The sequence below is a fragment of the Lingula anatina genome, chromosome 3 (genome assembly GCF_051362555.1).
Source record: "Lingula anatina isolate TDL-2025a chromosome 3, LinAna3.0, whole genome shotgun sequence".
Taxonomy (NCBI): Eukaryota; Metazoa; Brachiopoda; class Lingulata; order Lingulida; family Lingulidae; genus Lingula; species Lingula anatina.
Genome location: NC_141769.1, coordinates 32355062 through 32373335, shown reverse-complemented (window position 1 = coordinate 32373335; position 18274 = coordinate 32355062). Strand labels below are relative to the sequence as shown.

At 35.4% G+C, this 18274-nt stretch overlaps 1 protein-coding gene across 1 annotated transcript; it reads left to right on the top strand.

Moving 5' to 3' along the window:
- Positions 1 to 399: 399 nt before the first annotated feature.
- On the top strand, positions 400 to 17906 carry LOC106176121 (transforming growth factor-beta-induced protein ig-h3). The gene is made up of 14 exons (XM_013558360.2): positions 400 to 521; positions 7784 to 7953; positions 11084 to 11182; positions 11871 to 11935; positions 12147 to 12312; positions 12539 to 12689; positions 12930 to 13007; positions 13460 to 13679; positions 14051 to 14263; positions 14552 to 14692; positions 14904 to 15094; positions 15498 to 15634; positions 15925 to 16087; positions 16413 to 17906. The coding sequence occupies exons 2-14, from the start codon at positions 7823 to 7825 to the stop codon at positions 16698 to 16700; spliced, it is 2043 nt and encodes a 680-aa protein (XP_013413814.2). The 5' UTR covers positions 400 to 521; positions 7784 to 7822; the 3' UTR covers positions 16701 to 17906.
- The last annotated feature ends 368 nt before the right edge of the window (positions 17907 to 18274 follow it).

The following is an 18274-nucleotide window of genomic DNA, read 5'->3' as shown; positions in this document are numbered from 1 at the left end:
TTTCGGATTTGGTGAAAACGCCCTGCCCACCCACAATGTGATTTAGCATTTGCAAATTGAAAATGGATCATAATTATAGTGGTACTGTCTGCCTCTGCCTCTCCCAAAAAGATGTGGGAACCTCCTGTTTATGCCCACATTTGAGGTCTTCCAATGTTTTCTATGAAGGGTACCCCATTAAAGCAAGTTTCTTTTTTGTATTCTAAATAAGTACATCATCTTGCAGCAGTTAGTAATCAACAAATACATTTTGAGACTTTCTGTTGTAAGATATTTTTTCATAAACTTGATGAAAAATTAGCGCTTTATGCTGCACTGAATTTTTTTTTTTAATTTTTCCATTAACAGTGGGACCTCTGTGCAAGGCGGTAGGAACCTCAACTAGAAAATTTTACAGATTTCATGTCAGTAAATTAGAAGGATCCAAATAAGAAGTGGGAGAGGGACTTGCGGAGGGCATTTGTGTGTCTGGGCAGGCTGGCTGCATTCACCTGGGGCATGTGCTAACCACAGCACTTGAAGTGAGTAGACAACCTTGTTATTTGGTTTAGTCTGGTAGCTAGATTGAGGAGAGCACTTCGTGTGTGCAGGAAGATGTAGAAAAATAATAGGCAAACGAAAAACTGTTCTGACGTCTCCTTTTCTAAAAAAATCTTATCTAATTTAGTAATTTTTGCTGAATTTTATCCTATGTTGGCATGTACTGCTATATGTACTGGTATCATAACCTGTCTGAAATCATTTGCTCCATAATTACATGGGGAGATTTTTTCTGTTTCAGTTAAAATTTGGTTATGTTATGTAAAATGTAACTGAAAAAGTTTATTGTCAAATTATCTTTACAACAGTTGTTACAGCTTTTATTGCTTTTTGCAAATATTTCAACACTGTTCGTGTACCCAACCTACAGTTGTATTAAGTGCCAAACAGTATTTCTGTATATATATATATATCTTTAAAGATGCTACATGTAGAAAGTTCTGCATGGTCAAGTCAGGACCCATTCAAAAACTGGTATTGTCTAATAATTTTTCAAAACATTGACTTTTTAAATTTTTTTCTACATGTTCTGCCCCATTCTACCCATAAATGCCATCAAAAAGTTCACACTTGATAGGGTAATGTCCCCAGTTATACCTTTATACTGTTTACTCTGGGAACTTTACAGAGCTAGATCATAAATGTTGGCCTTTTTACATACACCACAGTCAAAAAACAGCATTTCTGTTACATTTACCATGACATCATTTAGAGGTCAGGATTTGAAATCCACAGTTGAAAAACTACAAACAAATTTTCAGTTCAGTTAATCCATGTTGTTTGTTTGTTAATCTAGTGATAAATTGCCCATGGCTTGTGTACATGTACATTTGTATTGCTTTCAACATCAGCTTTCTCCACTCTGTCAGACTTTCCATCAGTGGTTGTTTTGCTTGAGGAATCTTCTTCCAGGTGCTTTCAGCAGCATATCCATTTCTGGTAAAACTAATTAAACTCTGGATCACTTAGACCCCATTCCCACAGATGTGAGATCGATCTATCCCTGTGGGGAGTCTCACTAGATTACTGTCAGCTTAGTCGGCTTAAGCGTCTGTCCCGCCTACTAAAAGCTGTAAGCTCGGCTGAAATCAATTTAGTGTGAACCCCAGGGAGTTAGGTAGATCTAGATGGATCGATCTAAATCTATGGGAATGCACTCTTGGTCAAGTTGGCTGGACAGATTTGCTACATGATGTATGTCTGAGAGTCTGATGTAATTCAGGGGCGTAACCAGGCATACGCACGGATGCACTGTGCGTACAATTTTTTGAGCCAGCCATGATATTACTCTCCTTAAATTCAGTGTATTTTTCACGGAATATAATCGTACCTGGGAATTTTCAAAATTTGTGCGTACAATTTTAAATGGTCTGGTTACGCCCCTGTAATTAGTCCTTAGGCATACATATGAACCCATCTTTTAACATAAACTAAGGAATATACTATAATTATGCAAACAGACGTAAAATATTTTTCTCTCAAAACCTTATTTTTCATAAAACTAAAATATGTTATTTAAAAGTTTTCATTTATGAGAGAAGGAATATTTTGTAAGATTTTAGAAAGATAAATATTTTTTTTAAGTGAGACTAAGTTAAGAATCAAGATTATTTGTGAGTAGTTACTGTACCAATTTCTATCCTTCGTGGTCTTGTACATATGCAGACAGCCATTAACCTATATGATGTGGTTCAGTGGGTTTCTTGCACCTGTACTTGTGGCAATATTGAACACGCTGTTAATTAATTGAGCTTAGACTGGGGGCATCTCGATAGTCCGAAGGTTCATTGGTCCGAAAAATCGTAGCATTTTCATCAGTTTTTTAATCAAGGGTTTGTTGGTCCAAAGGTTCTATTGTGAACCTTCGGACCAATGAACCTTCGGACTTGTGAACCTTCAGACTATTGCAACATCCCTGACTATCACACCTCATTGGTTCACTGGAAGTCCAGTGTCTGTCAATATTTGCTCCACCACCTTGAATTGATCAGCTTGGAAGAGAGGTGGACAACATTGGCCCCATTTAGAACATAGGACTCACTCAAATATGGCGACCAACTACAAAGCTTGCTGTCTAATCCACTAATATACATTGTGAAGAAGTATTCAAGTGGGTTGGCCATTTTTGACCCTCGAATTATTTAGTCCCTTATTCTGAAAGGGGCCATTGATGCTGTACATATCTATGGCATAAAGATGTTACTGTACACGTTACAGTTTATTATTCTGTAGAAGCAGATAATTCTGTGGTACAACGTACCTTCAACTTACAGTTTAAAGAACAGAGATAATGAGCTTGTTCTGAAACATAAGTTTTATTACAGTAGCCTTCTGTGAGTATTAAGTAACTGTGAACAGCATTAGACATTGGAGGTTTTACCACACTGATACCAATGGTGTGTATATTGTGTAATTCAATCTAGTCATTCTACATGTATCACCAGGTCTGCTCACACATTTTCTTTTCTGAAAAACATTTAAAAGAATTTTATGTGGGCAAAGTTTTCCAAACTAAGACAGGATACATATAAACAAAATGAAAGCTTTATCTTTGATCTTCATTTACATAAATGAGAGACAAAACAAGGCTGTGAAAAAGGAAAGTTTGTTTTGGGGGTTATATAATAAAAGGGGGCCTTGTTTAGCCAAATCGTGAACATCCAATACTCAACTGTGTTGCCTGTTATCTTGGTATGAATGGAACCATGATGAATGGGATGGAGGAAACATAAAGTAAATATGAGATGACCCTATACCTTTTTGGTATATAAGAACCTGACTCCCAGCAAGAGGAATTAAGAAGATTTTTACCTATTAGTTAAACCCCAGGTTTTCTAGGTCCGTGATAATTTTCTGATCAGTTTTAAACCGTTGCTGTCAAATGTGTTACTGGTACTTTTAAAAATGAATTGGCCAGGATTAGCCATGAAAATGTGTCTAGTATTTGTGATAATAGGTGATGAGAGATGGTTTGTGCAATGATGAGTTTCACAATTTTGGGTGTTGGTCTGACAAAATATGAGTAAACTGACATACCACCAACAGGGTTGTTTTTGTCCGCTGTCAAATATAGTGAAAAAGCATGTTGGCTGCACAGATGAAAAAGAACTTAAAAAGAAAGTTCAGTGGGCTTTATCAAATATCTAACAAAAATATGCAAGGTCTGTGTGAAATGTGTGGTAGCTAAATTTAATTAATTTTTAATATCAATGATAAATTCTCTGAATACTGAACTGTACAGCTTGAAGACTTAGTGACACACACAGGAAGCTCATCTGTAAAAGAATGAATTTTTTTTCTATTCTGGCATATTTTGATATTATTTCATATCTATGTATCTTTTTATCATCAACGGACACTATAAATGATGCATATGTCTGATCACTGCCTGTCCATGCTGTTGCCTGATCTTGTTTCTTGCACAACATTTCTTATTTGTCTTTTAACTTCCAAGCTGTATTTTTGTGTTACTTCATATATACTGGGTGGATTTGTTTGGTAAAAGTGAGGGCTGAGTTTGAAATCAAAATCAGCATGATTGGATTATTTTTATGTCATTGAGGAAGTATTTGTCTTTATGCATGTAGTTTTGTTAGGTGTGCCCCATTGGCACAAAACCATAGTTTTGTTTTACTCAGGAGATTTGTGGGATAAAACTGCAGTGTGAGTTTTAAAACCAGCATGATCAGGTTATTTTTACGAACGATATATTGAATTTTTGTGCTTTTTTGCATATATATTTGAGACGAACACGCCATTAGCACTAACCTGTATATTTGTTATACTTCAAACGTACTAAGGAGCTTAACTGATAATGAGGCAGTTTGATTTAGGAAGTCAGCAGGAACAGTTAATCATTAGGGAAGTGCTTGATTTTTTTTTTTTTTTTTTTTCGATTTTCACCTGCATTTGGATATCTGGGACTCAAACCCCATAGCTATCAAATTTAATTTTAGTTTACATTTACTGAGGAGTATTATTTGGTCAAAAGGCAGATAAAGATTGAAAATCAGCTTTCCTGAAAGTTATTTGTTGTATTTTGCAATCTTCTACTTCAATCTCTTCTCTAACACAATCAATTCTGATAAAATCAAAGGGATGTTTGTTGTATTTTGCAATCTTCTACTTCAATCTCTTCTCTAACACAATCAATTCTGATAAAATCAAAGGGATGTTTTCTTTAACCTTATAAATTAGGCTACGAGTTATTTCTTAAAATACAAAATGAATGCAAATCACTTGTCACTTCACATAATATGTAGAAATCTGTGTGTTCATCTCATAAAAGCCTATGCTTAGCTGGTGGTGCATACTCAGAAGGCAGTGACCCCTCTCTAATGCCTCTTCTCTTTATCATAGAGATTTTTTAAAATGAAAAATAACGTGAAAGCTCAAGTTCCAATATAATTTTGAGGGTCCATTGCTCTTTAGTTTAATGTACAAGACAAAATGTGAGGTAAACTTTATTTTATGAAATACAAGTAAATAACTCCTCGTACATGCATGGATGTGATTTTTATTTGAATATCTGCATATTTCTGACTTTTTGGGAGCCAAACATACATGTATCATTGGCCTTAGTACCCCATGGACCCCATGCCGTAGTTTTAGACTTTTTCACTGAATGGCAATCTCATCCTTGTACATACCTTTTCTGGAACCCTATAGACACCAGAGCTTGGACCTGTGAGGGCAAATTAAAGTGTTACAGTAAAGCACACACACCAGTCACACAATATTTATCTCTTGCCATTTCCTCAAATGAAACATAACATAAATATTTAGGTATTACATTAGAAATTCTTCAGATAATGCTACCGAAATCTGTTGCAAACGCTATTGATCTGACAAACCTGATGCAACTCGTAGCATGTGGGAGTTAATACAAAGAAAGGCTTGTGAACACTAAAGATTGGTATACAGTATTTTTGAACCACTTCTTTTAGTGTTTTAATGGATGCAGGTAAAAGCATACCATTCAAAATTCTCTTCTGCAGAGTTTCTGTATGGAAATGGGATTTATGGCCCTTAGCAAATTATCAGGCCTGCTGCAAACTTTGCACAATTTTGTCCCAAATTTGCTGTAAATTTGCAAAAGAAATTTTATGTCCTGGCAAAGCAAATTTTCCGTGCAAACTCCTACAAACTCCTTGTTGAAAACTTTTCATTTTGCTAAGGGAGGGGTTCATATTTGAACTAATAATTAATCTTTCCGAGATTCCAGAAGCCTCACCTTTTTTACATACTGTAACATTTATATTTGCTTGGACTAATGGGGCATTGAGAATCCAATCATCAACTTTTTCAACCAGAGGAAATGGACCTTGACAGAAGTTATTTAAGGGCAGCAATATACATGTAAAATTGAAGATTTTAGGCAGTTGCACTTAAGGAACTGGTACAAAATTATGTAGTTCTCTGTCAGGCTGGACCTTTTGTTCCATTGCTTTGTTTGTCTGGCATGAAAATAAAATTAAAGTCGTCATTATAGTCATAATGACTTAAGTCTGGTTTTTCTTTGATGTACATATAAGGGCGTATTCCCAGAGCTTTTAGATCGATCTATCCCCTTACAAGCTGTAAGGGGGTAATTAACTTTCGTGCCCGCTAGGCTGACAGCTATTTAGCGTGAACCCCCAGGGAGTTAGGTTGATCTAAAGTAGATCGATCTAATCTCTGGGAATGGGGTCTAAGACCACTGGATACACTTGCTATGGCAACTGACTTTAGGTAATTCATTGTTTGTGCATGTATATGTTTGCTTACAAGTGTAAATGCACATTAATAATTTGTAAAACTTGTGGAAAAAACAAATTTTGTTATTCTGTATCTAACTTTAGAAATGAAAAACTGTCTTCTTATTAACTTTAATTATATAGGTATGGTGCATTATCTTTCAAAAATATTCTCAAAACCACTGCTGGATCTGTATCTCTTCTTAAATTCAGTATGTGATCGGTTTTGTCCCAAACTGTTCTAACATGTGAGAAAAAAAATGCCTGCTTTCTTAAAGTGTAGTTTTTCTCTTATCAGACAGACAGACTGACAAATAAATGGAACTGATCAGGGCCAGGTAAAAATGTCAAAGTATTACGACAAAGGTTTATCCCATTAAGATGGGGATCAAAATTATCATGACATTTAACAAATGATAAATTGTTTATCCAAATTAAGACCCATAATTCCCCATGCTCCTCTCTGCTTTCTACATTCAGCAGCGACTGAGAGGCACCTTGCTTATTTAGGAGCAGCATCATGATTTATGAGCAGGATTTTTATGTTCTTTACACCTTTTGGGATGTGTCTTATTTGGTTATTTGGTACCATAGCCATTAAGCAGTTACCACTGTCTGTATGGGTATCTCTTTTTGCAATTGTTTTAGAGATGGAGAATGACTCATTTTTATATTTTTGAAGGAATATGCATGGTACAAGACAAATAAAAGAGTTTTTTAAGTCATTTACTGGTTTGTATGAGCTCAGAACACTAACACCCCATTTCCATAGATTAGATCGACCTACTTTAGATCGACCTAACTCCCTGGGGGTTCAGGCTAAATAGCTCTCCGGGGGGACACGAAAGTTAATTATCCCCTTACAGCTTGTAGTAGGCGGGACGGGCATTTAAGTCGGATTATCTGAAAGTAATCTAGTGAGACTCCCCGCGGGGATAGATCGATCTAAAATCTATGGGAATAGAGCCTAAGCAAATTGTCTAGGTGCTGGAATTGATAGGGGAGCCATCAGGTAAAGTCTTTGCATACTGTAAATTGTTTTGGTTTTGATGATGCTTACATGTGTGTGTGTATGTGTGTGCGTGCATGCATGTTCACATGTGTGTGTGTGTGTTTTTTTTATCCTTCCATGTTTCACTGTGAGGATGCCTTGGAATGGCTGTCTTAAGCTTGTGATTATATTTCAACAAGTTTAAATGGAAAATGTCAGTTTGCTTACTGACATAAAAAAAAAAATTTTGCATTTCATTTTTTTTTTTTTTTTTTTTTTGCTGTTGTTGTTTTTTATGTTAGCTTATTTTACAAATTTGTCAACACTCTTAAATTTAAATTGTTTTTCATTGTTTCATTGAGATTACTGTCACCTTATGTTTCATGTAATAATTAAAGTACTGTACGAGAAGGTGATCTATTGGTATTCTGAAGAAACCAATCCTCTTGATGAGAACATTAATTGTCTCCATTGTGAGTCCAGTAAAGCATCAAAAACCTTTATTTATAAATTTCAGAGAGAGAGTGTGATCAGGTAGTGGTGCCCAGTGACCAGTATGGCATGTTGGTCAGCAGTGTTAACTGCACTGGTCATCCTCACACTGACCAGTGAACCAGGAGTAAGGGGAGCCAAAGAAAACTCCAGATTCTACTGGAGGCCCAACTTTGCCATGCCATGGACACGAGGGTAAAACTGCTTTCAATTTTCTTTCAAACATTTTGTCCTTAAAGAGTTAAAGAAGTATATACTTAATTAAACCTTCCTTTGATCCTTGATTTGGACTTCCTTTTTGTTTAAAAAAAAAAAGAAAGAAAAAGAAAGAAAAAAAGAAAAAAAAATGCCTGTTTCCGCTCAAAGTGGTCAACTGTTAAATGCTTTGTTTTCCCAATGTTTAGTTGTCCTCACAGGGTAGCTTGACAATTAAGCTTTCAACTTTGCACTCAGAGCACATTTGACTGAAATGGAAATTGACACAGCTGCTAGGTGCCCTATGATGTGAAAAGAATTACAGGGCATCCTTTTTACAGAGTTGTGTATATATATCCACCCCAGGAATTGACCCTTTTCTCAAGATTTGCATGTGTACCATATGTTTCTGGATATATACTGTGTCTGTCCATGTCATTGCTGTTGCTGTCCAAAACAACAGTCCCCATGTTTTACTTTAAAATAACTCAGAAGCATATTCAGGCCACATTTGGGAATTTTTTTTAAAATTTTATTTTATTTAAATGTGGGTGAACAGTATAATTAGTGATAATTGATATATAGGCCTACCGCCAGCAATTTCAAAAGACAGGTTATTTTTCTGAAAAAGTGGACCTTTCACCGTGAAACCTTGGTGTTCCTACGTAGATAAAATTTTACCCAGAGGGGTCCTGTTCTTGGGGGAAAAGGGGCAGTTCTTTCGAAAAAAAACACCCCCTCCCCCCAGCAATGGGCCTGATACACTAAGTAGTGCTCTTGACTATTGATTCTTTACATCTTTTGCTGTGAATGACTTCTTCTGGGTTGAAAGAAAATATGTAAGGGTGGGTAGATGTTGTGTCAAATTAAGGAACCTCACATCTTATATTGATTTATTGCAGCTTTTTTTTGAGAGGTTTTTCCTCTCAGTTCAACCTGTGAGATCTAAGGTCATAACTACTGTGCTGTGTATCTAATCATGAGAATCCTTTGCCCTATTCCTTGATTCATAGAGGTGTCTGTTTTGCTGTGTAAACTAATTTTTGCTAATTAATAAATGGTGGGCTTATCAAAGGGCAAACATTCTTGTCCCTGGTACTACAAATTTTCAATAAATCACGAGGAAATTTATAACCAGATCCATTTAAAGAGTTACCACATTTGCTTAATTGATTTTATAATTTTAATTATAATGCACGATAAACCCAATTTTTTTTGAAAAAGTCAATCATTAAGAAAAAAAGAATAGATATGTTAAAAAGGGATGGAAATGATAAGATATGCAATCCATACAGCAAATTCTTCTAACAAAAATGTCTTATAAATACATTTTTTTACGCAGAGATTTTAGTTCTACATTTATCTTTGGAAAGCCGTATTTAAACATTTTGCTCACAAACATAATCCACAGGAAATAAACCTGATTCTTACTATATTACAAGCACAATGTACCAATTTCAGCCGACTGTTTAAAACTATTTTTTAATTTGAATTCCAAGTTTCCTTTCCCATCATGCAGTCAGGATTGAAGTCAAAATTTCAGAATCAGAAGGATGCAATTGAAATGTTTTTCATTTTTTCCAAGCTAATCATTCAGCTTCATTCATCACACTCTCTTGACATTTGTATCCGGTGGTTGGGGTTTAATGAGAATAAATTGTTATTGTTATATAATTATGTATCTGGAAAAAGCATTGAAATTGAGCTTGTACAAATTATACAGTGCATTAAACCTGTTTTTATATTTTAAATGTTCAAATATCTCTATTTGGTCAGTGTTGAAGTTGCACACATTATAAGAATGTTATAAATAGCAAAAAGGTAACATCTGTATGATGGTAAAGATTTATACATCTGCATATTGATGCCTTTCCCTTCTTTTCTTTACTTTATTATCGACAATTTTATATCTCTGTCTCCCAATCTGTCATCAGTGCCATGAAAAAAGTAAAGTTTATATTAAAAATGTTGAATTTATGCATTATGTTAATGTAAAATGTTTTCCCAGTATTTGACAAATTCTGTTCATTGAGTGCAATTTAAGACTTTGTTTATTTATTTATTGAGAAATAGAATTAAAAACATAAGACATTATATCTGCTTTATCAGACATTTCTGGGTGAAAGAAGTTTAAGGAAAAAAGTTTGAAATCGCCATGTGAAATTGTTGATGTTGGATCTATGTTTGGATTAAGGTTTAAGTTTGCTGTACTAAATTCTGGTCCACTGTTGTAAAAAAAAGTTCATTCAGTTTTGCATGTTTCCTGCTCACTTTATTCTGTGGTGATTCTACAACATACAGTGGTTATATACTTCTCTTACTGACAGAATTGACATTTTTGGTATGTAGACAATTACAAAAAGCCACAATTAAAATTCTTACAGAAAAACAGGGGTGGGAGATCAACATACTGCAGTAGCCCTTCCTAAATTTAGCTAAGTTCCTCAAAGTCCAAGGATTCACCTTACTACATACAGAGTGACAAGGCTAATGAAGAAGATTTCAAAAAGTAGACATCTCTTGTTTCTAAACTATAGCAGAACAAAATTGAAGTAAATGTACATTCCAATTACAATAAACAAATTATTACTTTTACAAGTTATTACTTTTCTTATGCAATGCTCTAAAGAAAAAAATTACAATCCATACTGCACTGCACTTTTTTTTTTTTTGGGGGGGGGGGGAGAGAAGGGGGATGTCAGGAAAATATAAACAGATATCACATTACTAGCCATGCAAGTCTTGGTCTAAAAGGGGAGAACTCATGAGGGCACACACATGGTTCTACTTGCTACTGAGAGTGCACATTAAAAGGCTCCATGTTTATACTAGAACCCAATTAAAAGGCTAGGAGAATGGGTTGAAACTATAACTGTCAGATTTGAGACCAGTCATGATTTCAGCATGTCAGAAATAGAAATCATTGTAGCTTACACAGTCAGTGCTTATTTTGATGGTCAAAAAACAAACCAGGAAGTTTTAAAAAATTTAATTAATTAACCCAAAGTACACGGCATATGGCTGGGGATCCATTGCATTTAGATGTATACAGATTGCGGTAGTTGTGATAAAGATTTGTATACTTGTTAAAAGGTCTGTAGTTCTGAAATCATATGCTTACCTTTTGCAGGGATAATGTTTGTGCGATACAAGAAGTGAAAGGCACAAGAAAGCAGTATTTCACAGAATGTATGATTTACAAGCCAAAACTGGTCTGCGAGAAACCAACGTAAGTAGTTCTTTCAAACTGATGATGAGGTAAAAAGAAATAGCAAATTTTCAAGTACAGCAGCCTTCTTTTCACATCATGGACACTTTGGAACTGGAAAGTTAGTTTGAATTATGCAGAATTGCTAGTAAGGCAGTGAATACTAAAGAAAAATATGTTCTACAAGATTTGATTGAGACAAATATGCTGACAGATTGTGTGGAGTCAATCTACTGTACTTCTATCACAGTGACAGGTGGAGGTGGGGGGGGGGGGGGGAAGGAGCTTCTTAAGTATAAATGGTACCCTCTACCGGGGTGACGGATTGATTTTTCACAGATATTCAAAGATATGTCTCTAGATAGAAATAGACAGTCAGTTTGGTCTGATTATTTTTTCGTTTTTCTCTATTTAATCTGCCACCTATTTAAACTTTCAGGGGCATGTAGTAGGATGGTTTTTTATGCCTTAAAATGCCCAACATTGCACAACTTTTTAAAATTCACATATCAATCCCCTGTATTTTAACAGCTCCTTAAACAAATTTTGTCACTCATTATTATTTTTTTAATTATACAATATGGTCAAAATTTTGTTATTTCTATTTTATATTTGACCAAATGTATCTTTTTAAATTTTAATGCTTTTTTATCAGAAGTTATGTAGCTATAAGTAGCTGGTGCCCGTTTTTTTTTGTTTTTTTTTTTAGGTTTGTCCGCTACCGCTGTTGCTCAGGTTATGAAGAAGTGGCAGGGGAAAGGGGATGCACAGGAGGTAATGGTTGCCTCAGAATTTGGCTTCATACATATAAAAGTCTTTTAGCTGAAATTTGGTAGAATTTTAAAAGGTGTTGATGATCGCTGTAAAGGATATTTTATGAGATGTAAATATTGTATGCAGAATTTACCTTTTTTGGAGTTCTACGTACCATGATATTTTATCACATTTGCCAGTCTTTTATCAAATCAGTAATGTTGTTTTACAGTGAAAACAGTAGAAAACCTCAAGGTCACCATGATGCGCTCTCGTCTGACCACCTTGTTGGATTACGCCAAGAGGGCCGGCCTGGACAATACCTTTGAGACAGATGGACCTTTCACAATTTTTGCCCCTGTTAATCAGGCATTCAGAAACTTACCCAGAGACTTGAAGTAAGTGAAATATGATAATGATTTGAACCCTCTTGAGCAAGTGTTGTAACAACTTTATATATATAATGCAGTTTAATTCTTGCATACATTTTGTTTGTTTTAAATGAAACTGAAAGACAAGGCAATACTTATACACATACTTAGCATGTGTATACTATTTGTATCCCTTGTATCCAGAGATTTTCTTCTTTGTGATTCTTGTACAAAATTTTCTACATTTTTCTAGGAACCAGCTGTCCAGTGGTGGTCAATCTTCCCTTATCCTGTACCATGCTCTGGACGGCAGAGTAAAGTACAATGAATTCAGGAATGACCAGAATTTCCCCACTGTTCTGGACAAACAGAAGTCTATAAGGGTGAACAGATACTCCAATGGGGTATGTCTTCTATGGTTTACTAGCTTTTGGAAAGGTTTTATATATTTTTTATTTTTTCTGACATGTGCTTGTTTTACAATTTTTCTAAACATTTTAAAGTTTTAGTTGGGGGTTGGGGGGTGCCTCATATGATCAAATTTTTGCATAAATTATTATGTATTATGAATTGAAAAATTGTTTTCATTAGAAAAGGAATGAAAGATATTGTAGACCTTCATGTACCCCATATTATTATTTTAGGTGGTTACTGTAAACTGTGCCAGAATTATTATGCCTAATCAAGAAGCCACCAATGGAATAGTACACACCATTGAAAAGGTAAAAGATGCTAAACATCATGCTAAACAAGGAGGGCAAAGTGCACCAACAACAAAAGCATATTTCTTTATAATTATAGCATTATATACTGCAAAAGAAATATATATCCAAATCTGAGATTGGTTCCAGGGCAGAGGTGGGGGGTGGGGAGGGGGGGTCGGGTTCAAAAGAAACCCCCCCCCCCCCCCCCCCCCTTAGTTGACATTCTGATTCTTCAACTGATAATATGTATGTTTTATTTGTAATGATTATGAAAAAGTTGTTGGTGGATAAATATATTATTATATAACGATTGGAAGGACACCCAAAGTGTTATGTTTTGCATTTATAAATTTCAAACAAACACTGATCATGTTTACAAATAAAGAAATTTTCTGGGATGTTTTATTCTGTTTGAATTAAGATGATTTTTTACAATTTTACATAAGTATAATTTTATTTTTCTTAAATAGGTGATTTACCCAATCCCTGACAAAACCATAATGGATATCCTTCTAGAAGATGGCCGCTTCGGAGAACTTGTTACAGCGCTAATACTGACACGAAGAGCAGATCTACTCCGAGAGACGGGACCCTTTACATTATTTGCTCCCACTGATGCTGCTTTCAGGAATCTCCCTGCAGACATCGTGAGCAGAGTATTTGATCCTGATAACACTGAGGCCCTCAAAAGTAAGCAAAGTCACAGGCCCGTAGCCAGCAATTTCAAAAGGGGGGTCCTTTTTCTGAAAAAGTGGACCTTTTTCCATAAAAACTTCATGTACCTAGATCAAATTTTACCCAGAGTGGACCTTTTCCCAGCAAAAGGGGTGGTTCTTTCAAACCCCCCGAACCCCCCCTGGCCTGAAAGACAACATAAATCGATATAAGCCAAAGTGACATTAGATTGTTACATGTAGCAGAAGATTCCCTCTGGCTATACCAAAAATCTGTTTTGGTACTTTAAAAATAGAGAGACACTGGTATGTGTCACCTTGAATGTCACAGAATATGTGTGTTCTTGTATGTTCCTGAATGCTGCATTATATTCCTTTGGTTTACAGATCTACTAAATTACCATGTCATCAAGCACAATCTATGCACCGCTGCCATCTTCACCAATTGTAACTTACGTACACTAGAGGGCAGCACAGTACGTCTAGGGTGTACGAGCAGAGACCAGATGAAGGTGGACAATGCCGTGGTCACTAGTGGGGACATTCTTGCCAGTAATGGTATCATCCATGCTGTTGACTCAGTCCTGCTACCCAACAGTGGTGAGTTAACTGCTTACTATAGTGTAACTATAGTGGTATATATGTTGAGTCTTTTTTTTTTTTTTTTTTTCAGAATGCAACAAACAGGATTGCTTACCAATTTTTCAATTTCCTTTTTCTGTATTTCTTTTCCCTTTTTGTCTAGTTAATTATCACATTAATGGGTACTGGTCTGTGAATTAAGTTTAAATAAAAGAAGAATATGACAACAGACATTCTATACAACAATGTCAACATCATAACAACTCAGATTAAACTTATCAAACAATCTTTTCTCATTATTTGCAGCCAAGGATGTGACAATGCTTGCACAAGAGATCAACCTTCGTGCATTCATGGAGGCAGCAGAGTCCACAAAGTATGCAGCTGCTCTCAGGAGATCCAAGAGCTCTTTCACAATTTTTGCTCCCAGTGATGAGGCTTTTGCAGGTTTGTTGGTCCACAATTCTAGGTTCGAATACATCTGAACCATTATGAATGATACAGCAGAAAAAGTGTTTATGTCAAATTTGAATTTTGTGCTTGAATGTAGTTTTCACAGCTTTGCACTTAAAAATGTTAATATCATAAAAAACTGTATGAAACATGAGGTAATAATAGAGTGATAATAGTTAGGAGTAATTTTCTTCAATTCTTACAGCCGTATCTGGTGCAGAACTTAATAGATGGCATTTTAACCCAGACTTGTACTTAAGCATCTTGAAATACCACATCATGGATGGAAAAATGAGCACAAAGGATTTCGTCAGTCAGCGAGCTTATTCTTCACAATCTGCAAGTCAGGGCGGAGTGGCTGCTTCAGCAACCCTTAGATTGAACTTGAATAGAAATGTGAGTTAATATTTAACAGAGAATTCTGTTGGCATTATTATTATTATTATTATTCAATCATTATTACATTAAAACTGATTTGTTTTAAAAATATGTTCATGTAAAAGTGAAATTTAAAAGTTGTTCTTCTGATTTTTTATTGCCAAATTGATCTGTTTTTTTTTTTTTCATAGAGCAGATATTTTGCTGCAATGCAACTTGTGATACTCTGTTTAACATGAAACTCTTTATGTCAGAGTAAAAGGCTGCAGCAGTTATTAATACAAAAAAACTTTTATTTATAATTATCAGTTTCTTAGTCCATCTGTGCATTAGGTGAACCTTGTTGAAATTGATTGCTGCCTATATGTACACAAATGACATAGCTTAAAGAATTTTAAAAGTTTTTATTTCCTTGGGCCAGGGCTGGTCAATGAACTCTGCCAAAATGACCAGCACAGACAACGAGTGTGGCAATGGCGTCATTCATGTTATTGATAAGGTGATGATTCCCCCCACAATGACTGTACTAGAGATTATCAAGGGAAATATTAGACTCAGGTAGGGAATGATGTGGTATAATGTGTTTTTTTAGGATGTAATGGCATTCAGACATAAGGGGAAAGCAATAGATCAAAATTTTGTCCCTTAGAATATTTCAATAATGAAATATTATTTTCAGTATGAGCATAGAAAAATGTTGGGGCTGGGTACTGTGTAGAATTTGTATGTTTTCAATACTTTTCAGTAAATGAGAAAAAGAATAATTATGCTTTCTAACATACTGCTTTGTGCTACATCCTTGTAAATGCTAAAATATTTTACCAGTACATCATTTCCATCCATTCCAGTACATTTTGGAGCATGATCCAGACAGTTGGAATAGACATCTTTGCCAATATCACAGTTGGAGGGGGTTCCTTCACCATCTTTGCTCCCACCAATGAGGCCTTCAGTCGCTTGGATACTGCCTTCATGGAGAGACTCCTGCTGAATACTAAGGAGCTGGAAAAGGTTGGATTGGAGGCTTCCTTGCATGAGTATTTTAGCTAACTCAGTTCCAGTATTTGTTAAAACATTACTAATTCACATATTACTATTTTTATTCAGTCAGTCATTTGTGCTCATCTGTTTTTTCCTTTATTAATTCATTTATTGATTTTATTTATTTAACATATCTTCCACTTCTTTATTCCACAATTAATTTTATTTGGTCATTGGCCAAACTCACTGCACACACACACACACACACACACACACACACGTTACTAGATACATCTATGAAAAAAGTGAAAGAATATAACATTGTTTATACTAGTATGTGTGTTTTTTTATACAGATCATCAAATACCATATCTTGAACCGCGGGGTCTACAGCTGTGGCATACAGGGAGGACTGACATACCAGTTCCGCACAGCGATGGGAGAATGGCTCAAATTGTGGCGTTTGGAGCCTGAGGAAAAAACAATCGAGGGAAACAAAATGGTGAAGGAAGAAGAAAAAATCATCGTTGTCAACAGTAACACCACAAGAGTAATTGACTATGATGTTCAAGGAACGGATGGTGTAGTATACACCATAGATCAGGTGCTGAGATGTCAGTGCCCAGAGATAGATTATTACTGATATATTGTCTCAGACATTCATGAAAAAGGATCACTTTGACCCCTCAACAAGACTGGTACCTCAAAGTTAAAGTGTGCTTTTTTGATATCTGTATCAGGCCTTTGATATTTTAATGTTTGATTTTACATTTAAACCTTGCTTCTTGACTATTGGGATTATTTCCCTGTAGTTTCTGATAAAGGTCAATACACAGAATTCACAACTATGATATTGAATGTTGGTATAATTTCCGTCTCATTTCTGACATAAGTCAGTACACAGATTTCAGAAGTGTGACATCTACTACATTAGCAGACCCAGGGGAGGGCACAGCTAGTGTGTACATGGGCACCCTGAGCCTCTGAAATACCCCCACCACCACCACCACCTGCCCCCAAAGAAATTGAAATGGGACAACACCAAACAATTTTTCATCACTGTGCCCTTCATGTTTTTATAGTTAAAATTTCCTTGTCATTTGTTTTTTATCTTTGGACTGCACCTCCCACCTCCCTCCTCAATTATATCCTGGGTCGATCTGCCTTTGATTATTTAAGTATTCTTTCCAATGATCCCTTGCAAAAAAATTTCTTCTTTTAAGAGCTGAACAACAATAATGGTATTTCTACATACGGATTAACGTTTTATTGCATATATCTATTGTTTGGTGATGCTTGAACTTTCTGGACTAAAATGGGTGTGAAAAACAAAACTTGAGCAGTTGTTAAAGTTTTTATTTCATTCTGTCTAAACAAAATGTAAATTATATAATGCAATGACCATGATGTGACCAGGTTGTAGAAATAACTTTTCCTAAAGACCGATTCTCATGCATAATACCTAAATAAGATGACGTTTTATAGAAAATGTCGGATAGTGGTAAAAAGAACCTGCGTGTATATTCAGATTGAACTAATAAAAAAGAGAATGGCTGATGTTTATTATAAATATAAATACATTCAATTATGATAATCAGTTTCTTAGTCCACCTGGACACTAGTGAACAGGTAGAACCTTGTTGACATTCTTTACATTGCATTCATTTGAGATTTAAACCTAAGAAATAATGTTAACTGTCTTGCTGATTAACTGAATAATTGAGAATTAGAAATAAAGCTAGCTCTATAGTATTTGATTGTGAATAAAAACTACATTTGCAATTTAAGTGCAGTAACTTGGTGTAACTATAGAATATTTAATAATTCTTTTCTCACTGGTGCATAAATGTGAATAATACCACCCACGGCGGTTTTATCAGTATTGTTCAAAATGCTCTGGGAATAGCTGCAGGTGAAATATGTTCAACTTATAAGTTGAAGATGCGAACTTCGCGACCTTCATGATTGTGTTCAGTTGTTCAATCTCCGGCGCCTCTCTACACAACTACAAGAATCTCAACAATCACATTCTTAAATAAAAGTATCTATAACTGTCACAGGCCCTTAAAGATATATGGGACGAATTCTTGCGCGTAGATATGTGTACTTTTTTACTATTTGTTCTTTGCTTGAATACCGGGTTTTGGCAGCGTTACATCTGTCTGCTATCCACTCATAACCTAACATGCCCTACTAACGTAAAAAGGCGTAACTTTT